Source organism: Canis lupus, chromosome 15 (assembly GCF_003254725.2).
Source record: "Canis lupus dingo isolate Sandy chromosome 15, ASM325472v2, whole genome shotgun sequence".
NCBI classification, from domain to species: domain Eukaryota; kingdom Metazoa; phylum Chordata; class Mammalia; order Carnivora; family Canidae; genus Canis; species Canis lupus.
The window spans coordinates 30,459,511-30,476,733 of record NC_064257.1 but is presented as its reverse complement, the minus strand read 5'-3'; the positions used below and the strand labels follow the sequence as shown (position 1 = coordinate 30,476,733).

Genomic DNA, 17,223 nt, shown 5'->3' with positions numbered 1-17,223 from the left:
AATTTCAGGTTCTCACTACCTCTCACCTGGATAATTGCAGTAATTTCTTAACTGGCTCCAACCATTAATTCTTGCTCTAATTCATCATTCTTACAATGGTGATCTCAGTGTTCCACAATCACAGCTCTCCTCCTATCTGTGTCCTGCTGGCAAAACTTGCAGTGACTCAGTGTTGCCCACATGAGGGGAAAGAGCCCAGTGAAGCCTGTTGTGGTCAGGAAATAGTCTTTGTTCATATCACCTTATAGACTTGTCATTCAGTTTCTGCTAGTAATTTGTTGAATAAAGAGTCCAAAACCAGAAGATCTTAACAGACATAAACTGACACATGTAACAAGCTTTTCTTCAAATGAAAAGAGAGTGTATATCCATATTTTTATTAGTACTGCTTTTTAAATCTAGTATCATTTATATGTGTTTTAATAAAATTGAGTTGGTTCTTTGATCATCTTTACTCTGCCTACATTAGTTGGCAGTGACTGGATACGTTTTATCAGACTTACTGCATAAATAGTCTACATAGATTAGGATGAAAAATTTATACAGTCTTCCTGGCCATGAGAAAACAATACCAAGTGCTTTTTTTCCTTTTTTGTTTCCCTTTATTTCTTAGGGACCTGTCTTTACTGTCTCATTTTCAAAAGGTGGAGAGCTGTTTAGCTCAGGAGGTGCAGACACACAGGTTTGTAAATCTTTCAGCTCCTTCCTTGATTTGGTGAAGGTGAAGGATTCCGAGACCTTGGCTAAGATTCTTAACAACCAGCTATTTTGTATGTGTTAAGATGATTATCAATGAATTTATATTTTAATTTAATGCCAGGAAGTCTGCTGTCTCATAGCTGAAACAATGCCAGTTCTAGTACTTTCTGGACCTCAAACAGCAATTATTTCTTGTGCTCCTCTCAATGCTCAGTTACACATGTAATTTACTGAATTCCCAGTGTTGATGTGGCACTTCCATTTGAACTGTTGCCCCATCTTTTATCTCTAGGTCTTGTTTTTCAAATGTTAAGCTCCTGGAGGATGGTAAATATAAATTGTTAATGTAGCAGTATGCATTTTTTTGGGAAATGACCAAAAGTCACTCACAGGTAGGTGTATTGAATGAGGTGGACTGCCGAGCCAAGAACATGATTTTGAACTTTGAAATGGTAAGAGAGGATGTTAAAGTAATGAGTTTCTTTCTTTCTTTCTTTCTTTCTTTCTTTTTTTTTTTTTTTGAGTTACTTTCTTAGTATGAATTTTAAATTGGACATGAAGGCAACTCAAAGTGTTAAATCTCTCCCTCCCACCCTTAAAAAACATGGTATTGGGAATAGTAGCACTGCTGTTGAAATATACATCTAGCCTTCCTGACTACTATTATGAAGAACAATCATTATGTATACTGGTTTTTTAAAAAATCAGTTTTATTGCTTTTACATGCAAGTCAATTAAGTGCCCACTTACTAATTTTTTTATAGGTCTTATTATGGAGGACTAATTTTGATTATTTGAATTGTAAAGACATGATTAAAAGAAATCTCAAAAGGTTACATTTTGATTCATCACCACATCTTGTCGACATATACCCAAGAACACCACATCCCCATGAAGGGAAAATTGAGACTGTTGAAGTGAGTACTGTGGCATAGACATCCTACTGTTTGTAAATGTACATTTTGGGGCAATTGGTCAACTAGATGCTTAAAATTATACTTTATTATGGAAAACCTAGTTATGTCTTAAAACAATAGCACTTTGAGAGACAATTCTTTTCACTAATACAATAAGACTATAAATAATGACAGTGGGTAATTCTGCTGAAGCCTTTCAGGTTCGCTGCTTAAAGGCCTAGAAATAAAGGTTAAGTATTGTGTCAGTGATAATAGAAATGAGAAACCAAACCTTAGGCCTGTGATAATCAGGAAGCCTGAATGACTTCGTATTCTTGATGTGTTTAGGGAGCACCTGTGATGGCTGTCACAAGAACAGGACTGAAGGGAAGAATTTTTGTAACAGTTCCTAGAATGGGTATCTTAAAGCCTTTTTTATGACCAAAAAAAAAAAAAAAAAAAGTTTCATGGACAGTAAAAAAGAAGAGATTTAGGCATTAAACCTAGTAATTGAGACCATTTTACTATTTGCCTACGTTGCCTACATATTTTCAAATATATAATTATCTATTTAGCCATAGGTTTTCGTTGACAAGTTCTCTTAGGTCCTATGGATTTAAATGTTCTACTCTGTTCAAAGGCAGAATTCATCTTTGCTGGATACTTGGCTGGTGTTTGTTTTCTTTCCATTTTGCATGATTCTTCTTAAGCCCCTTTCTCTCCCAAGAGCTGATACTGGAAATCACTATTACCTATTTATCTGAATTGTTTTTTCATCATTGACAGAACCTTGCTTTGATTTTGGAGTAGCTGTTTTGAGTTCTTAGCACTTATTCCTGAGTGGCAGTTCAGTCACCCCACACGGTTTTTTTGGTGGATCCGTACCCCCTTCCACAGTCCCTCTGTCGCCACCCAATCAGGTCTTTGATTTTGGATTCTGTTAGCCACAATGTGTATGTGTGTGTGTGTGTGTGCATTTAAGTTTTTAAAACTTTTTAAAGTTTTTTGGGGTATTTTCTAGATTTTGTTTAGTCTAACCTCATTTGGGGATTTCTGTCCTAGTTTTTTCTTGGTGGTGTTTATTTTCAATTCTTCCTTTTAATTTTTGTTCCTCCCATCCTCTGACCATCTTTCTAGTTCTTCTAAACAAAGTATTTATCATGTGCCTTATTGCTTCTTTGTGCTGTTATTGTATCAACATGATTAATGTATCTTTTTAAAAATTTCTTTGAAAGAAATAATGTAATTTGTGGCTCATCACATTTTTGTTTTGGTTTCTGCAATGATAGATGTATTTGTGGATTCCTCTGATCACATGTATAATGTATACGTGAAATATATATATATATATTTAAGATTTTATTTATTTATTCACGAGAGACACAGAGAAAGAGAGAGGCAGAGACATAGGCAGAGGGAGAAGCAGGCTCCATGTAGGGAGTGAAATATATTTTAACTTGAGTTCCCTTTTCTTGTTTTACCCCAGCTGGTTTTATTGACTCGTGGTGTTTTTTTATTCTAGCATTTCTGTGGTTTGGCTGGGCTTGATCATCAGCGTTGCTGCTGCCCTGTCATCCACTCAGCCACCTTTCCAGAGTGGTGGTGGGGTAGAGCTGCAGGCTCAGCCCAGGTCCCCTGACTCCTAATTCAGTGATATTTCCATGACACCACACTACCCCCACATTAGAGACCTAAGCCTTTTTCTGTGTGATTAACTGTCATCCCCAGCCCACTTAAGAGTGCTAGACTTTCTTTAAAATGTCAACAAGTTGTCTGAGAAGCTCTGCTCTGACAGAGCAGCCAGAAAGCAGTAAAAACAGCTAGGTTGCTTTGTTTGGTAGGTCGAGATGACCCAGGCCATGCAAAGTCACTCTCAACCATGATTTTCTCAGGTACACTTGAAAAATCTATTAAAATCCAACTTTTCATCCTAGAATCAGCATTCAGTTATATTATACAGAATGTTGAGCATTATGATGGAATTGTGTTTGTGGCCTTAAGAATGTCAGCCTCTGTGTGGCTGGTTTAAATTACCTGTAAAGCACTCACAGATGCTTAAATTAAGTGCCCAGTATGACATGTATTTGTTAAAACATCTTCAGATCATGTGATGTTAAAATGCCAGAGAAATGAAGTGATAGGATGCTGCATATGAACAGCTGTTTGCCTCCCCCCCACCCCTTTTTTTCTTGAAAGCTCTTATATAGTCAAGCAAGGGTGTAAAGTTTTCTAGACAGAGGACTTCTTTAATATTAGAAGTAAATGTTAAATATCAAAAAATTTTAAAGGCTACAGGTTAATGTCCAAGCACCCCTCATAGAACCAAAAGACTAGTAATTTGAAAATATTACTTAGAATGAAAGAGGATGAATGAGAATAGAAGTTGTACTACTACTATGTCCAGTTAAGATTAGTACATTTTATTTTGAACTACTATGTTTGGTGGATTAATTTTTTTCAAAGGTTCAGGCAAGGTCAATTTATATATGATAAGCTACTTTGGAAATATTTGAAAATTAGAAAGAAAATTTTTTTGAGGTCTGAATTCATGATTAATAGTATAATGATCTAGTTGATTTCCCTAATCTTTTTATCGTAACCACGAGTATTCCATTTCTGAGTTTGAAGCAACATAGTACTTCTATTATTCATATATATATATATTCATATATATATTCATATATTGTATTTTCTGTGAGGTTCATTTGAGTGGCATAATCTCAATCTTTTGGGTGAAATTGTTTGGCCTTTTGCAAAAAACTTCCTATATGCCATTGTTAGGTGCTTTGTTTGTTTGAAGGTGGGGAACCTGCAGTCTTGGACCTTGGGTTCCAGCTGAATAAATATGTAAATTACTAATTCTTTTTTTTTTTAATTTATGATAGTCACACACACACAGAGAGGCAGAGACATAGGCAGAGGGAGAAGCAGGCTCCATGCACTGGGAGCCCGACGTGGGATTCGATCCTGGGTCCCCAGGATCGCGCCCTGGGCCAAAGGCAGGCGCCAAACCGCTGCGCCACCCAGGGATCCCTGTAAATTACTAATTCTTACATGGATAGAGAGAGTGATAACGGATTGCTTTTTAGAACAGATGAGAGGGGAGGCCACATGAAAGAAGGCGCGAAGTATCCAATCCTAACTCCAGCTGTGTGAAATAGATCCCTCCTGTGTCCTTTCCACTGATCTAACTGCAGATCCTTTGTAGCACTTCTGGCCTAGGCACTCCATCTTTTAAAAAAATATATTAAGTAATCTCTATACCCAACGTGGGGCTCAAACCTACTACAACCCTGAGATCAAGAGTTGCACGTTCTACCGACTGAGCCAGCCAGGTGTCCCCTAGGCACTCCATCTTAATTAAAAATGTGAGAACAGCTTCTTTCTTTTTTTGGTGGGAAAGAAGTCCAGTTTTAAAACAAGGTATCGTAACTCTGACCATGCTGTGCTATGGCACATGATTAATTCATGCTGTCTTTATCTTCTTCAGACTGGCATGGGCTGAATTGCACCTCCAGATAAAACTAAACATTCATTCTAAAAGGGTAATTTCATATGTAAATGTAATATGTACTTCTCTACAAATCTTGTATTTTATTTCTAGCTATGGCATATGTTCATATTGTTTTGGAGCTCAATAAGTGTTCTTCAGAGATTATGTAATAATACCAGTAATAATAATAATAACATTACAGACAAAGTTATTCTAATTAGCTTATATAAATTGTCATTAAATGTTCCTTAAAAACTCAATGAAGTACTATTTTTATTCCTTGAGGAATCGAGGCACATGTAAGTTAAAACTTAAAGTTAGTAAGTGGCAGTGCTAGAATTTCAGTGCAGGCACTCTGGTTCCATTTTGTGCTTTTAACCATTTTGATGTAATGCTTCAAAATAATCAAAATTGAATTTAATCTGTTAATAGTATCTATGAGCAGGAGGACATTGTACTAGCTTTAGAGTATGCAACAAAGAACAAAACAGGTGTATTCCTTGCCCTTCAGAATTTGTTAGTAGCAGTCTTTGTGCTCATGGACTCCTCAGTGAGGGGTACACAGAGCCTCAGGATGGGATGGTGCACGTGAGGCTTCTCTCCTGCACAGAGGCCTCAGTGATATATCCTGGTTCAGTGATGGAGAGAACTCAGTCCCTCAGTAGAGTCCTGCTCTATTTCAAGATGAGTGTAGTTAGGACACAGTTCTTCCCTTTAAGAAGGACAGAGTGCTGTTAATATTCCTGGAGGTTAGCTAGCAAAGAACCTAACTGGAAGCATCACTCCCTCCACATATTTTCTTTTGGAGAAGACTGTAAAGTGTTACCAGTAAGACTGTCCTGCTCCATTTAACATATGTGGCAGCAACTTATTAGTTACATTAAGAATTTTCCAACTCATAGAAGCTTACGGATTCTCTGTGAGAGATGCTGTTTCCACGGGATTTAGATTTTTTTGAGAAGTTCCAATTTCAGATGGTAAAACCCGATTGTATTTTTCCTAGAAAAATGATTTTATGTCTACACTAGGTGGCAGCAGATAAATGAGAATGAAAGTCTACAAGCAATCTCTGGGCAGCTAGGCTAAGATTGGAAGCAAAGTGATTCATCGTCAGGCTTCTTATCTTGGCCTCCAGCGGGGACTCAGAGCTGCTAAGAGGAGGCTGTGTTTTCTGCTGTCTGGAGCAGCCAGGAAGAAACAAAGGTGCTGGCAGGCTGAGCCGAGAGGCCCTCATCCTCATCCTGCTAACCCCTTTTCTGGGGTGTGGGCACTCCTGGGCACACACCTCTACACACAAGTGGCTGGATAATTATAAAAACCTCTTAATGTTTCCAGAACTCCAGCTGTACCCATCAAACATGATAAGTGCTCTTAGAATCATTCTGCTCTCCTCACAGGCTCTGCCCTTATCAGCTCGGTCCTGGACTGTTGCAGTGGGGTTCTCGCTGTTCCCTGACTTATCCTTGGTTCTCTGCATGCCTTTGTCAGATTCATCTTGCTTAAGCACATTGCAGGCTCCAGCTCTTCGGTGCCTTTCCAAATTCCTTCAGCCTGCACAATTTGCCCCTTGCCAGGCCCCTTGCCAGGCCCCTTGCCTCTCTCACTACTACCCAATGCAAAAGTATCCTGTGGGCATTCTGCCTCTGTGCTCAGGAATGCTCTTCACCTCATCTCTGTCTCTGGTTTTGTTTTCTAAACCTATTTTTCAAGGATCCATCTTAATTAAGCCTTTCCTATGTTTCCTCCATGGGAAACACTTTCTTCTTTGAGGTTCTTGCATACTCATTGCTGGTACCATACATTTGATACAGTCAAACTCCGGACTCCTCAGTGAGGTGGGTACACAGAGCCTCATGATGGGATGGTGCACGTGAGGCTTCTCTCCTGCGCTGAGGCCTCAGTGATATATCCTGGTTCAGTGATGGAGAGAACTCAGTCCCTCAATAGAGTCCTGCTCTATTTCAAGATGAGTGTAGTTACGACACAGTTCTTCCCTTTAAGAAGGACAGAGTGCTGTTAATATTCCTGGAGGTTAGCTAGCAAAGAACCTAACTAGAAGCCTCACTCCCTCCACATGTTTTCTAAGTGCCCAATCAACACTTTCTTCTTTGAGGTTCTTGCATACTCATTGCTGGTACCATACATTTGATACAAAGTTCTGTCTTTGTTGCCCTTTGTTAACTAATTTATATTCACAATCTTTAGTAAGTATTTGATGATGATGTGATTTTTAATTTTTTTCTTTGATCTTGAATTCTGAAGTAACCTCCATCAGAAGTAACTGCCAACCTAGCTAATTATTCCCTTGCTTTCTTTCTTTCTTAAATATGTGTTTTAATCTATAATTAGATATCATGTAGTTTTAGATGGTTTTAAGCTTTATACAAAAGAAATCATACTCAGTGTATTTCTCTATAAACTGCTTTTTCACTTAAAAGTAAAATCCTGTGGGGCACCTGGGTGGCTCAGTCAGGTAAGCATCTGCCTTCGGCTCAGGTCATGACCTCAGGGTCTTGAGATCGAGCCCCACATCGGACTTCCCACTCAGTGAGGACTCTGCTCCTCCCTCTCCCTCTGTCCCTCCCCTCCCCCTCCCCCCCCCCCCGCTCATGTGTGCGCACTATCTCTCTCTCTCTCTTTCTCTCTCTCATATAAATAAAATAAAATCTTAAAAAATTAAAATCCTGAGAGTCACACGTATGGATTCTGAATTTGCACAACCATATATTGTACATAGTTGTATTTCATTTATTTTCACTGCTGTATAGGATTCTAGTGAATGTACCAGAGTAGTAATTACCAGGACTTATGTGTTTTTTCTACTATTGATAAACATGAAGGGATTTGGGGTTGTGTTTTTGTTGTTGTTTTTTACCATTATAAACAGTGCTGCTATAATAAACGAGGCTGGCATTATTGAGCTTTCTCATTTTTGGAGTCTAATATTTTGCTTTAATCTGGTCTAATTACTAATGCTTTTGAAAATCTTTCTATATGCTGGTCAACTGTTAGGATTTCTCTTAGATAAGTTTTCTTTCTTAGGATCACTGTCTTTCACATTGATTTGTAGGTGTGTAAGGAAACCTACTTTTTCAGTTTTAGACATTATAATCTATCTCCTTTTCCATGATCTGATTATTTACTTTGTGGTGTCCATTATTAAACAAATATTCTAGTTTTGATGTAATCAAATGCATCAGGTTTTTTAAAGTGCAGTGTTGTTATTTTTTTGCCTTATGGTTTTTGCTTTTGTGGCTCTTTTAAGATGTCCTTCTTGACCGCATGTCACAAGGGTATTCTTTGTGTTTACCTTATAGTCTATACCTTGCTAGTTTTAACATAATATTTAGGTTTTATAATTTATCTGCTGTCCACTTTGGTATGTCATAGTGAGCCAGTTTTCTCAACTAGGATCATCCTTTCTCTATTGATTTGTTGTGATATTTTTCTTTTGTATTTATTTCCCATGTATATAGGGCCCTGTTTCTTTTTTTTTTTTTTTTTTTTTTTTTTTTTTAGGGCCCTGTTTCTAAGCTGTTTATGGTATAGCTTTCTATCTAACTAAGTCTTTTAAAATATCTTTCACATTAATTTTATTATTTTTCCCATAAGGTCTTACACATCTTTGTATGTTTATTCTGATGTATTTAAATTTTAATGTACTATAAATGACGTCTTTTTATTCTTTTTTTTTTTAATTTATTATTGCTTTTAAAGTAAGCTCTATACCCAGTATGGGGCTTGAACTCACCATCCCAAGATCAAGACTCACATACTCTACTGACTGAGCCAGCCAGGTGCCCTGCAAATGATGTCTTTTAAAAATTTACATTTTCTGTGTGTTGAAGTACAGACATGCATTTGATTTTGTGTGTGAATTTTGGATCTTGTGAATTCTCTTATTGGTTCTAATGATTTAGCAGTGGATTCTCTTGAATTTCTCCATAGATAATTACATATGAATGACAGTTTTCTTCTGTTCCAATTCTTACATCTTAATATCTTTTATTTCCTTTTCTTGTTTTAATGAACTGGCTAGGACTTTTTCTGCATCTTTTGAGGTGGGTCATTTTATTTTATTTTAAAAATCCCTTCATAGAGGTGAACTATATTGATTTTCTAATGAAAGAATAACTTTTTAATCCTGGGATAAATTCAACTTGGTCATAACAATCTTTTCTTATATGTTGATAGATTTAATAGGCTAATATTATGTTTAAAATTTTTGCATCCATGTTAATGAATATAGGAATATATTTTAGCTTTAGTACACATGATCTTAAAAGGCCGAGAAGTGATATCTTTTAGCTTTAGAATGTATTAGAAAATACCCTCTAGGTTGTTACAAATAGCATCCCATTTCTTATGGTAGAAAAAAACTAATGTTAACCTTTCTTATATATATACACAGATTAATCCAAAGCTTGAGGTAATCGATTTGCAGACTGCTTCTCCCCCTGTTGTGGACATCCTGTCTTTTGATTCTACCACAGTAAGTTTTCTTTGACATTTAAGTGGCATCTGATTACTTGGCAAAATCAATTTTCCTTAAAAAAATGTGTGGGAGAGGAGATAAAAAGTGGGCCAACTAGCCTAACATTTTAGCATTAAAAAACCTCATACATAAAGTCATACTTAGAGTGTGTCTAAATAGCCACGAGGGGGAGCAGCACCGATTTTCAGAAAAACCGTTCCTTTGATCACCTTAAGCTTCGTCTACATCCCTACTGTAGCGTTCCCTAATAAACGTACCATCCAGGTGACATTTCACTGTGTTGTCGCAGAACAGATTTTCTTCACTGTTAATTGCCTTTCAGAGATGCTAAACTCACTTCTGGTGTTTTCTCCAGTGAAGCTATTAAAAAAAGTAATCATTTCCCTTCATTTATCCCTCTTGATGGATTATACAGAGATTAAGTATTTCTAGCATTTGCAATTTTGTTTATAAAACCATATGTCTGTAATTTATTTACTCAGTGTAAAGTCAAAGATTTCAATTTGAGTCTGTTAGACTTTGCAAGACAGATCATTGCTGTCATCAAATCCTGCTAGTCAATGCAAAACTGGTCATAAGAATGAATGGGAGGAATGGCGTGCATGGTCTTTGGTCACACTACTGTGATGGTGTCAGTGTAGTTAAATATTTTGGAGAAATTATTAATGTGTGGCCAAGAAAGAAAACAAAAATGCTTGACATTATGACATTACACCCTTTCCAGCAGATCTCAAGAATAGTATTTTTGTAGAGGAATTCTGTAGAGGGCCTAGTCCATGTTGAACCTATCCTGTACCAGAAAGAAATATACTTATTAAAGGGTTCTTTCACTGCTAATCTCAGGCAGAGAAGACCTACATCACTCATGAGACGTTTCAGCAATCACCCAGGTCTGGTGGGGCTGGTAATCAGCAGGCTGATTGTCAAAGGGAAATAAGTCCAGTAATTGGTGGTGACAACTAGAACCTCAAGCAGGTCTATGGTCTTGTCCCTTATAGTATTCATGTTTATAAAATATGCCTCTTAGCACTTCTGCATTAATGGCTTACTTATGATGTTAAAAATTAACTGGACATCTAATTGGTTGGTGATTGGTGGCTTATAATAATAGGTAGTCAGTACATTTATGTTCAGTGACTTACCCAAAAGGCATGCTGTTGAAACTTATAAATTCTAATGAGTTGGATTTTTGCCCCTGTAATAAGAGGAGCAAAAGAGAGGTGGTTTTTGAGAATGTGATGCCTTCTTATGAGGTTGTTAGTCTACAACTTTTGGGTATTCCTGGCCTAGATCATCAAAAGTTTTTGGTCTACACTTTGAGACTCACTTTCCCTGATGGTAACTTTTAAGCTTTGCAAGGCCTCATGACATGAAGAATCCAGGTATTTTTTACAGTATGCTATGGAAGTGGCATAATTACCACCTAACAAGTGATAGCAGAGTATCTATCCCTGGATTGGTAATCCAAAGGTGCCAAAGTCAACTGGTCCATGATATAGGACCCTAACTCTGGGACTACAATGTATGTGGAACTTTGAGAGGGCAATTCTATATGACAAACACATGACAAGTTTGCAGCTATGCTACAAAACCTTTAATAAGACCCAAGAGTACAAATATTATGGACATAAGGGATAATATTAGGTTGGATTATATAAAATTGCCATTTTGTAGGCAAAAATGGGCCAATGTCAGTGATTTCCCGTGATGAGAAAACCCAGTATATAAGGATTATGAAGAAGACTCTCTACTGTTACTTTGAGTTGTGTGCTTGATGCTTCATAAAAAGAAAACAAACGAGAACACAGGAAAACAAAAACGTATTTGCTATTAATCAGTTTTGGATTAAGCTAATGAAGTCCCATCTAGGTAGATTCTTTTACAATCTGGAAGATAGCTAGTTGCCTCCAGGCAAGGTATAATGGCTCCTGATTTTATTTATTTTCCTAGGACAGTCTCTGAAGACATAAATATATGCTCCTAAAGCATCTTTTTATTAAAAAAGATCTCTGAAATTTTTTCCTTTAAATTTTCAATATACGTATACCTCCTTTTAAGCTCATTGATAGGGAATTGGTTAGAAAACTAAAGTGAGGAGCACCTGGGTAGCTCCACCAGTCAGGCATCTGGCTTTGGCTCAGGTCGTGATCTAGGGTCCTTGGATCAAGCCCCGCATCAGGCTCCCTGATCAGCAGGGAGCCTGCTTCTCCCTCTCCCTCTGCTGCTCCCCCTGCTTGTGCTTACTCACTCCCTCTCTGTCAAATAAATAAATAAGATCTTAAAAAAGAAAAAAGAAAACCAAAGTGAAATCACTTTAAGTGTTCATCTTCTCATTAATCTACTGGTAAGTAATTCTTAATCTGTAGTCTCTAGACATTGGCTGCTTTTCTTTTGCTTCTGCACAACAAATCAGGCATAATTAAAAAGATTTGTTTCTATTCTGGCATGAAGCACAACTGCATTAAGTATTTGTGGTAAGAACTTTGTGTATGATTATAATTTTAAAACCCAGAGAAATACTGGAAGCCATAAAACAGTGTTTAAAGGTGGTTTTGGTTTTTGTTGTAGTGGTTACTCTTTATTTGGAGGATTTGTTTGGTTTTCATAGAAGACGGGAAGAAATTTTCCTTAGAATTCATTTCATCAAGATAGGACATAAAAAAGATTATTCTTTAAGCCTTCATTTGAAATTTCCTAGTAAGATAAAAGCCAGGTTTGTTATGGTATAGGAAACAGTTGGCTTCTATTTCTGCTTTGATTTGATTTAATATTACATTCAGAATGATTTATAGATCTGAGAGTATTGATACCCAGGCTCTGATGCTTTCTTACTACAAATTATGGCATACAATGTTAAGTTGGTATCTTTGTGGCTTCACTTGTGCCTCTAATGGTAGGCAGGACATCTGATAACAATACTTTGGGAACAAAATAAGCTGTTACCAATCTGCATTTTTAAACCTTTGTTGTAAACAAACAAACAAACAAACAAACAAAAAACAGAATGGGGAATGCAGTTTGGGGAGTGCAGTTTGTAAAGGAATATACTGGCTGTCAAATAGACATAGTTTTAAAATTTTGATCTCAAAATAAATAAATAAAATAAAATAAAATAAAATAAAATAAAATAAAATAAAATTTTGATCTCAAATTCCTAAATCTTTATTCCAATTACATTGTTACTTGTTATCTACTGGTTTTCTGAGGCTCTTCTAAGAGTCCGTTGAGTCTTTTAATATTTTCATTTATTCAGGTAGAACTAGACCCAAGATTTTGTCATGAAAGTAAACAGCATTTAGCATTAGTGCTGACATGAGATGCGGCTATTTGAGATTTCCAGACCGTCCCCCATTCTTACCTCTCCCCTGCAAAAGGCAGGCAAGATAGGAATTTCTCTTCTGTATCCTAACATAAAGTCTTTTTTAAAAACAATACTGACTATAAATACAGTTTATTTAAAATACTCTAAGATTGGGCAGCTCCAGTAGTTCAGTGGTTTAGGGCCGCCTGCAGCCCAGGGCGTGATCCTGGAGACCCAGGATCAAGTCCCACATCGGGCTCCCTGCATGGTCTGCTTCTCCCTCTGCCTGTATCTCTGTCTCTCTCTGTCTCTCTCTGTCTCTCTCATGAATAAATAAATAAAACCTAAAAAAATAAAAAAAATTAAAAAATACAATACTCTAGGATTATTAAAATATTTTATTCTAGCTAAACTATATTCCTAAGTTTTGATGTATTAATTTTACTATTATTTACTATTATTTGTCCTCCAAATAAATAAAATGAAATTGATAATCTTGCTGGTCTTCCTCTGATTAATTCAGACTGGATTCTTCTCTGAGAACAAAAAAAAGAAGTTCTCATCTTCATTCAACAAACTGTGTAGAATATGAACATAATGTGGGTACCTTTCTTTAGAATTGGGGACAGTATTTCAAGTCAAATTCATTCTTTACAATAAAATGAGAATTTGCTATTCTATTATAGAAAAAAAATCAAGGGTTTACAGTCTTTTTTTGCTCCATCAGTCAAAATATTTAAAAGTATGGGGCATGAAAACATTACATGAGATGCTCAGTGCGCTGTCAAGCTGCCTACCTGACTTCAAGAAACCTACAACCTAGCCCAATAGAAATAAGAGTATAAGAAATAAGTGGCGATTTCAGTAGAGTAGATGCCAACTGTATATGATTGTCACGAAAGGTTATTGGTGGGAGTACTCAGAAAAGATCATTAATGGGCTGGAGGAAACTAGAGAACTTCTCTAGAAGGAAACTTTTGACCAGTTCTTGACCTGACCAGAGTTGGGTAGGATTTCGATAGGAACATTCGAGTTGGGGAAAGCAAAGTGTAAGTAGATGTCTCAGAAACCATTGAAAATACATACCACAGTAATAAAAGTGCATCAGTCTGGTTTGGGATCTTTAGGTTGCTTGACGCAATGGGTAGCAGTTGTGATAGAATGCCAGGAGCATGCCTACTACAACATAAATGTCTCTCAATCCATGCTTATTGAATAACTAGTCTGTGTCATTCACTGTTATTATCTTTAGAAAAAGCTAACAAAACAAAAATACCTTCCCCAGAAAAGCCTGTTTTCTACATTCTAGTGGGGAAGACAGGCAATTCACAGATTAAAAGATAGACTGTGTCGTATGGTAGAGCATAGCATATATAGGCCCCCGAAATTCAAAGGTATAAAAAGCACTGAAGGCAGACGGGAGGAGGAAGGGTGTGCTGTAGGTAGTATGTCCATGACAAGAGGTGACATGTGGGGAGTGAAGGGAACAAGCCCTGTGGATATCTGTGAAGGCATTCCAGGAGCAGTGCTAGAAGGGCAGATTGAGGGGGAGCTAGGAGCCACCAGAGGGTTTCCTGCAGAGGTGGGACTTGTTTGACTTAGGTTTTTTAATAGGCTTCCTGTGGCTACTGTTGTGTTGAAAATGGGTCTGGGGGTGGTGGTGGAGAGAAGCAAGGAGACTGGCCAATTACGAATAGCCAGATGGGAGGCCAGTGTCCCTTGACCCACAGTGGTAGCAGAGGAGGTGGTGTAAGTGATCTGACTCTGGATGTATTTTGAAGGCAGAGCCAAGAGGATTTCCTGACAGGTTGGATGTCAGCTGTGGGATTCCCTGTCTCCTTTCCCCAGGGACAGTAAGGTGTAGCCTTGACTAACCCTCAGGGTAGCCAGATTATCTCCTGGGGCTGCATCATTTTGCCAGAGGAGTTGCTGAGAGAAAAAGAACTGTGGTTTTACCACATCCTTTTCTAGGCTCAGGAAAGTGATCCGATCAATTGAATCAGTGCAAGTGATACTCTAGCTGTTGCCATGACTTTGGGACGCGCCATGGTAAAACACACTCCTCCCTCCTCGATGTGATTTAGATTTGTGGTTTTCAGCAAAGTGCGCTGGTTTCCCTGTTGGAAAGATTTTTGCCTCTGCATATTTTTAGGAAGAAAAATGTTACATGCATTCATGGAGACACTCCTATGGTATATGCTCTCTGAAAAATATCAATGCATTCATAAAATATATGGACGTACAAAGAGTAGACTTGCAGATGCAGAGAGAGTATTTCCATGGATGTTGTGGCAACAGTTTGTCCTGGTTACTAAACAACGTTGCATAACTAGTTCAGAGTTATTCCAGTTCCTAACTGCTTATGTAAGCAAAGATTTGGAAAGACTTACTCAAAAGAACATGGTGTATGCAAACCTAATGTCTCAAAACTAAAGTTTGTGACTTTAAAAGTGTAAAACGGTAATATGCAGTTTATCATCCTCAGACTCCCCATTTATGTTTTCAGGAAAATAAGTAAAAATCAGGTTGCACAAACCTCCTGCTTTCACTACTTTTCCTGTATGCTAACAATTGCTGGATTTACAAATAAACCGCCTCTAAATTTGGAGCCCGGGGATCTTCTTTTTTAAGTTTTTAAACTTTGCAATATTTTATTAAGGTGGCATTTGATGTATAAATTTGGTACATAGATTTCTGAAACTAGATATGTTTGTAACTTTGTTGCTGCTTACTAAGCTTTCGGAAACAGACAATTTAATGGTATCTTTAGATATTGGTTCAATGGCCCTGCGGTATCTTTCTCCTTTATCTTGCTCTAAAAATTTGAAAGGAAATGAACATGGATGTTTGTAGAATCTGTATCCGGACTCACTAGCTGGCACCTTCCACACTTTGTCCTCTTTTTATTAAAAGACTTTTAGCCTTCATTTCAAACAATAGTGAACATAGCAAGTAGGATACAGTAATTTTTTTATATCCAGAACTCAAAAAGTTAAATATAACTCCAAGATGCTTCGTTAGGAATAAAACAAGAATTCTCATCAAGGTTGAGAAATAATTTTAAAACACTGTCCTTCGAAATTGTAAGAAATGAAGGAATTAAATTGTCAAAGACATTTTGAAAAGGAAACATACATGATAATCAACAGGAGTAATGAAGAAAAATGTTTTCATAGATCTTTTACCATTTAGAAAAAAACACCACTTTTTTCTCTCAAATACAAATGATCTTAGAGAAAATATGAGAGATGGAAAGAGACTATTTCCAAATTAGTTGTATCTTTGCTTTTAAAGTATATCATGACCCATATGTTATAAAAACTACCAACAGTTGTGCATGTGGTAGCTGACCTTTTAAAAAAAAATGTGTTTTTGGATTGTAAAAAGAAAAAAATCCAACTAAAGCTTTTTAGTCTGTTAAAGGAACATGACTTCTTCCTTCCTTTTTTTTTTTTTTTGGAAGACATAGATCTGGTAATCTGTAAAATTTACTGAGATAGTTCAACTATAAAAAGAGATTAATAATGTAGGTTAGAGGCTTTCTTTTTTTCCTTCAACTAAAATGTACTTCTTAATAAAAATCATAATGATCAAAAGTTCCAAGTGTTTGATTTAGCCATACTGAAAAAAAAATACTAGTTTGAGCTTCATTCCTGGTTTCAAGTTTACAGAGAAAGAAAGCTTACATTAATGAGTGTTTCCTTTTACCAAAAAAAATGTCATACTAATTAAATTTCAACAAGAATGATTTAGGACTCAAACGCTTCTTTATGAAATGTACACAAGAAAAAAGGAGACTCTCTACAAAAAGATTTTATAAAACATGCTATTTGGGAGCCCAACAGAGTACTTTGTAGAATTTCCTTTAGAAAATTAGCAGATTTCTGGGAACTGGAGGTGTGTATGTTCCAGGTATTATTTCTGCCTTCCAACTTCCTGAGATATACTGTCTTTCGAAGCTGTGTCTCCTAACTGCTGCAGTTCTGCCCAGGGCCCCGGGCCTGGGAATCTCAGCTGCACCCCCATTTCCCACAGCTGAGACAGAGGCATGCTGAAAATGCCCAACAGCTCTCTCCGCCCACACATCCAGTAACAACTGGTTCCTTCCTCTTCCTGTGGAAGAGCAACATCCTCTGAGATGAGAAGAAATGCACCCTGAGGAATGCAAGAACAGCAGTGAGCTCTTCACACAGGAAATTACTACAGTAGCACTCTGAAAAGTGCCTGTCTCTTGGACTGTCAGCCCCTAATGAGCTTCCTGCTGCTGACCCAGAGGATGGTTCACTGTGGAGCTAAATACCACGTGTGGCTCTGTCAGAGTTTCATGGAGAATTGTGAA

General features: G+C 37.2%; 1 protein-coding gene across 2 annotated transcripts in view; it reads left to right on the top strand.

Moving 5' to 3' along the window:
• The window catches only part of POC1B (POC1 centriolar protein B), a 92,693-nt gene that overhangs the window by 43,908 nt on the left and 31,562 nt on the right, over positions 1–17,223 (top strand). For both annotated transcript variants that reach the window (XM_025439436.3, XM_035699309.2), the window contains 3 exons: positions 614–682; positions 1,464–1,616; positions 9,500–9,580. In XM_025439436.3, the coding sequence (XP_025295221.3) occupies positions 614–682; positions 1,464–1,616; positions 9,500–9,580 (303 nt within the window). The remainder of the gene's footprint in view (positions 1–613; positions 683–1,463; positions 1,617–9,499; positions 9,581–17,223) is intronic.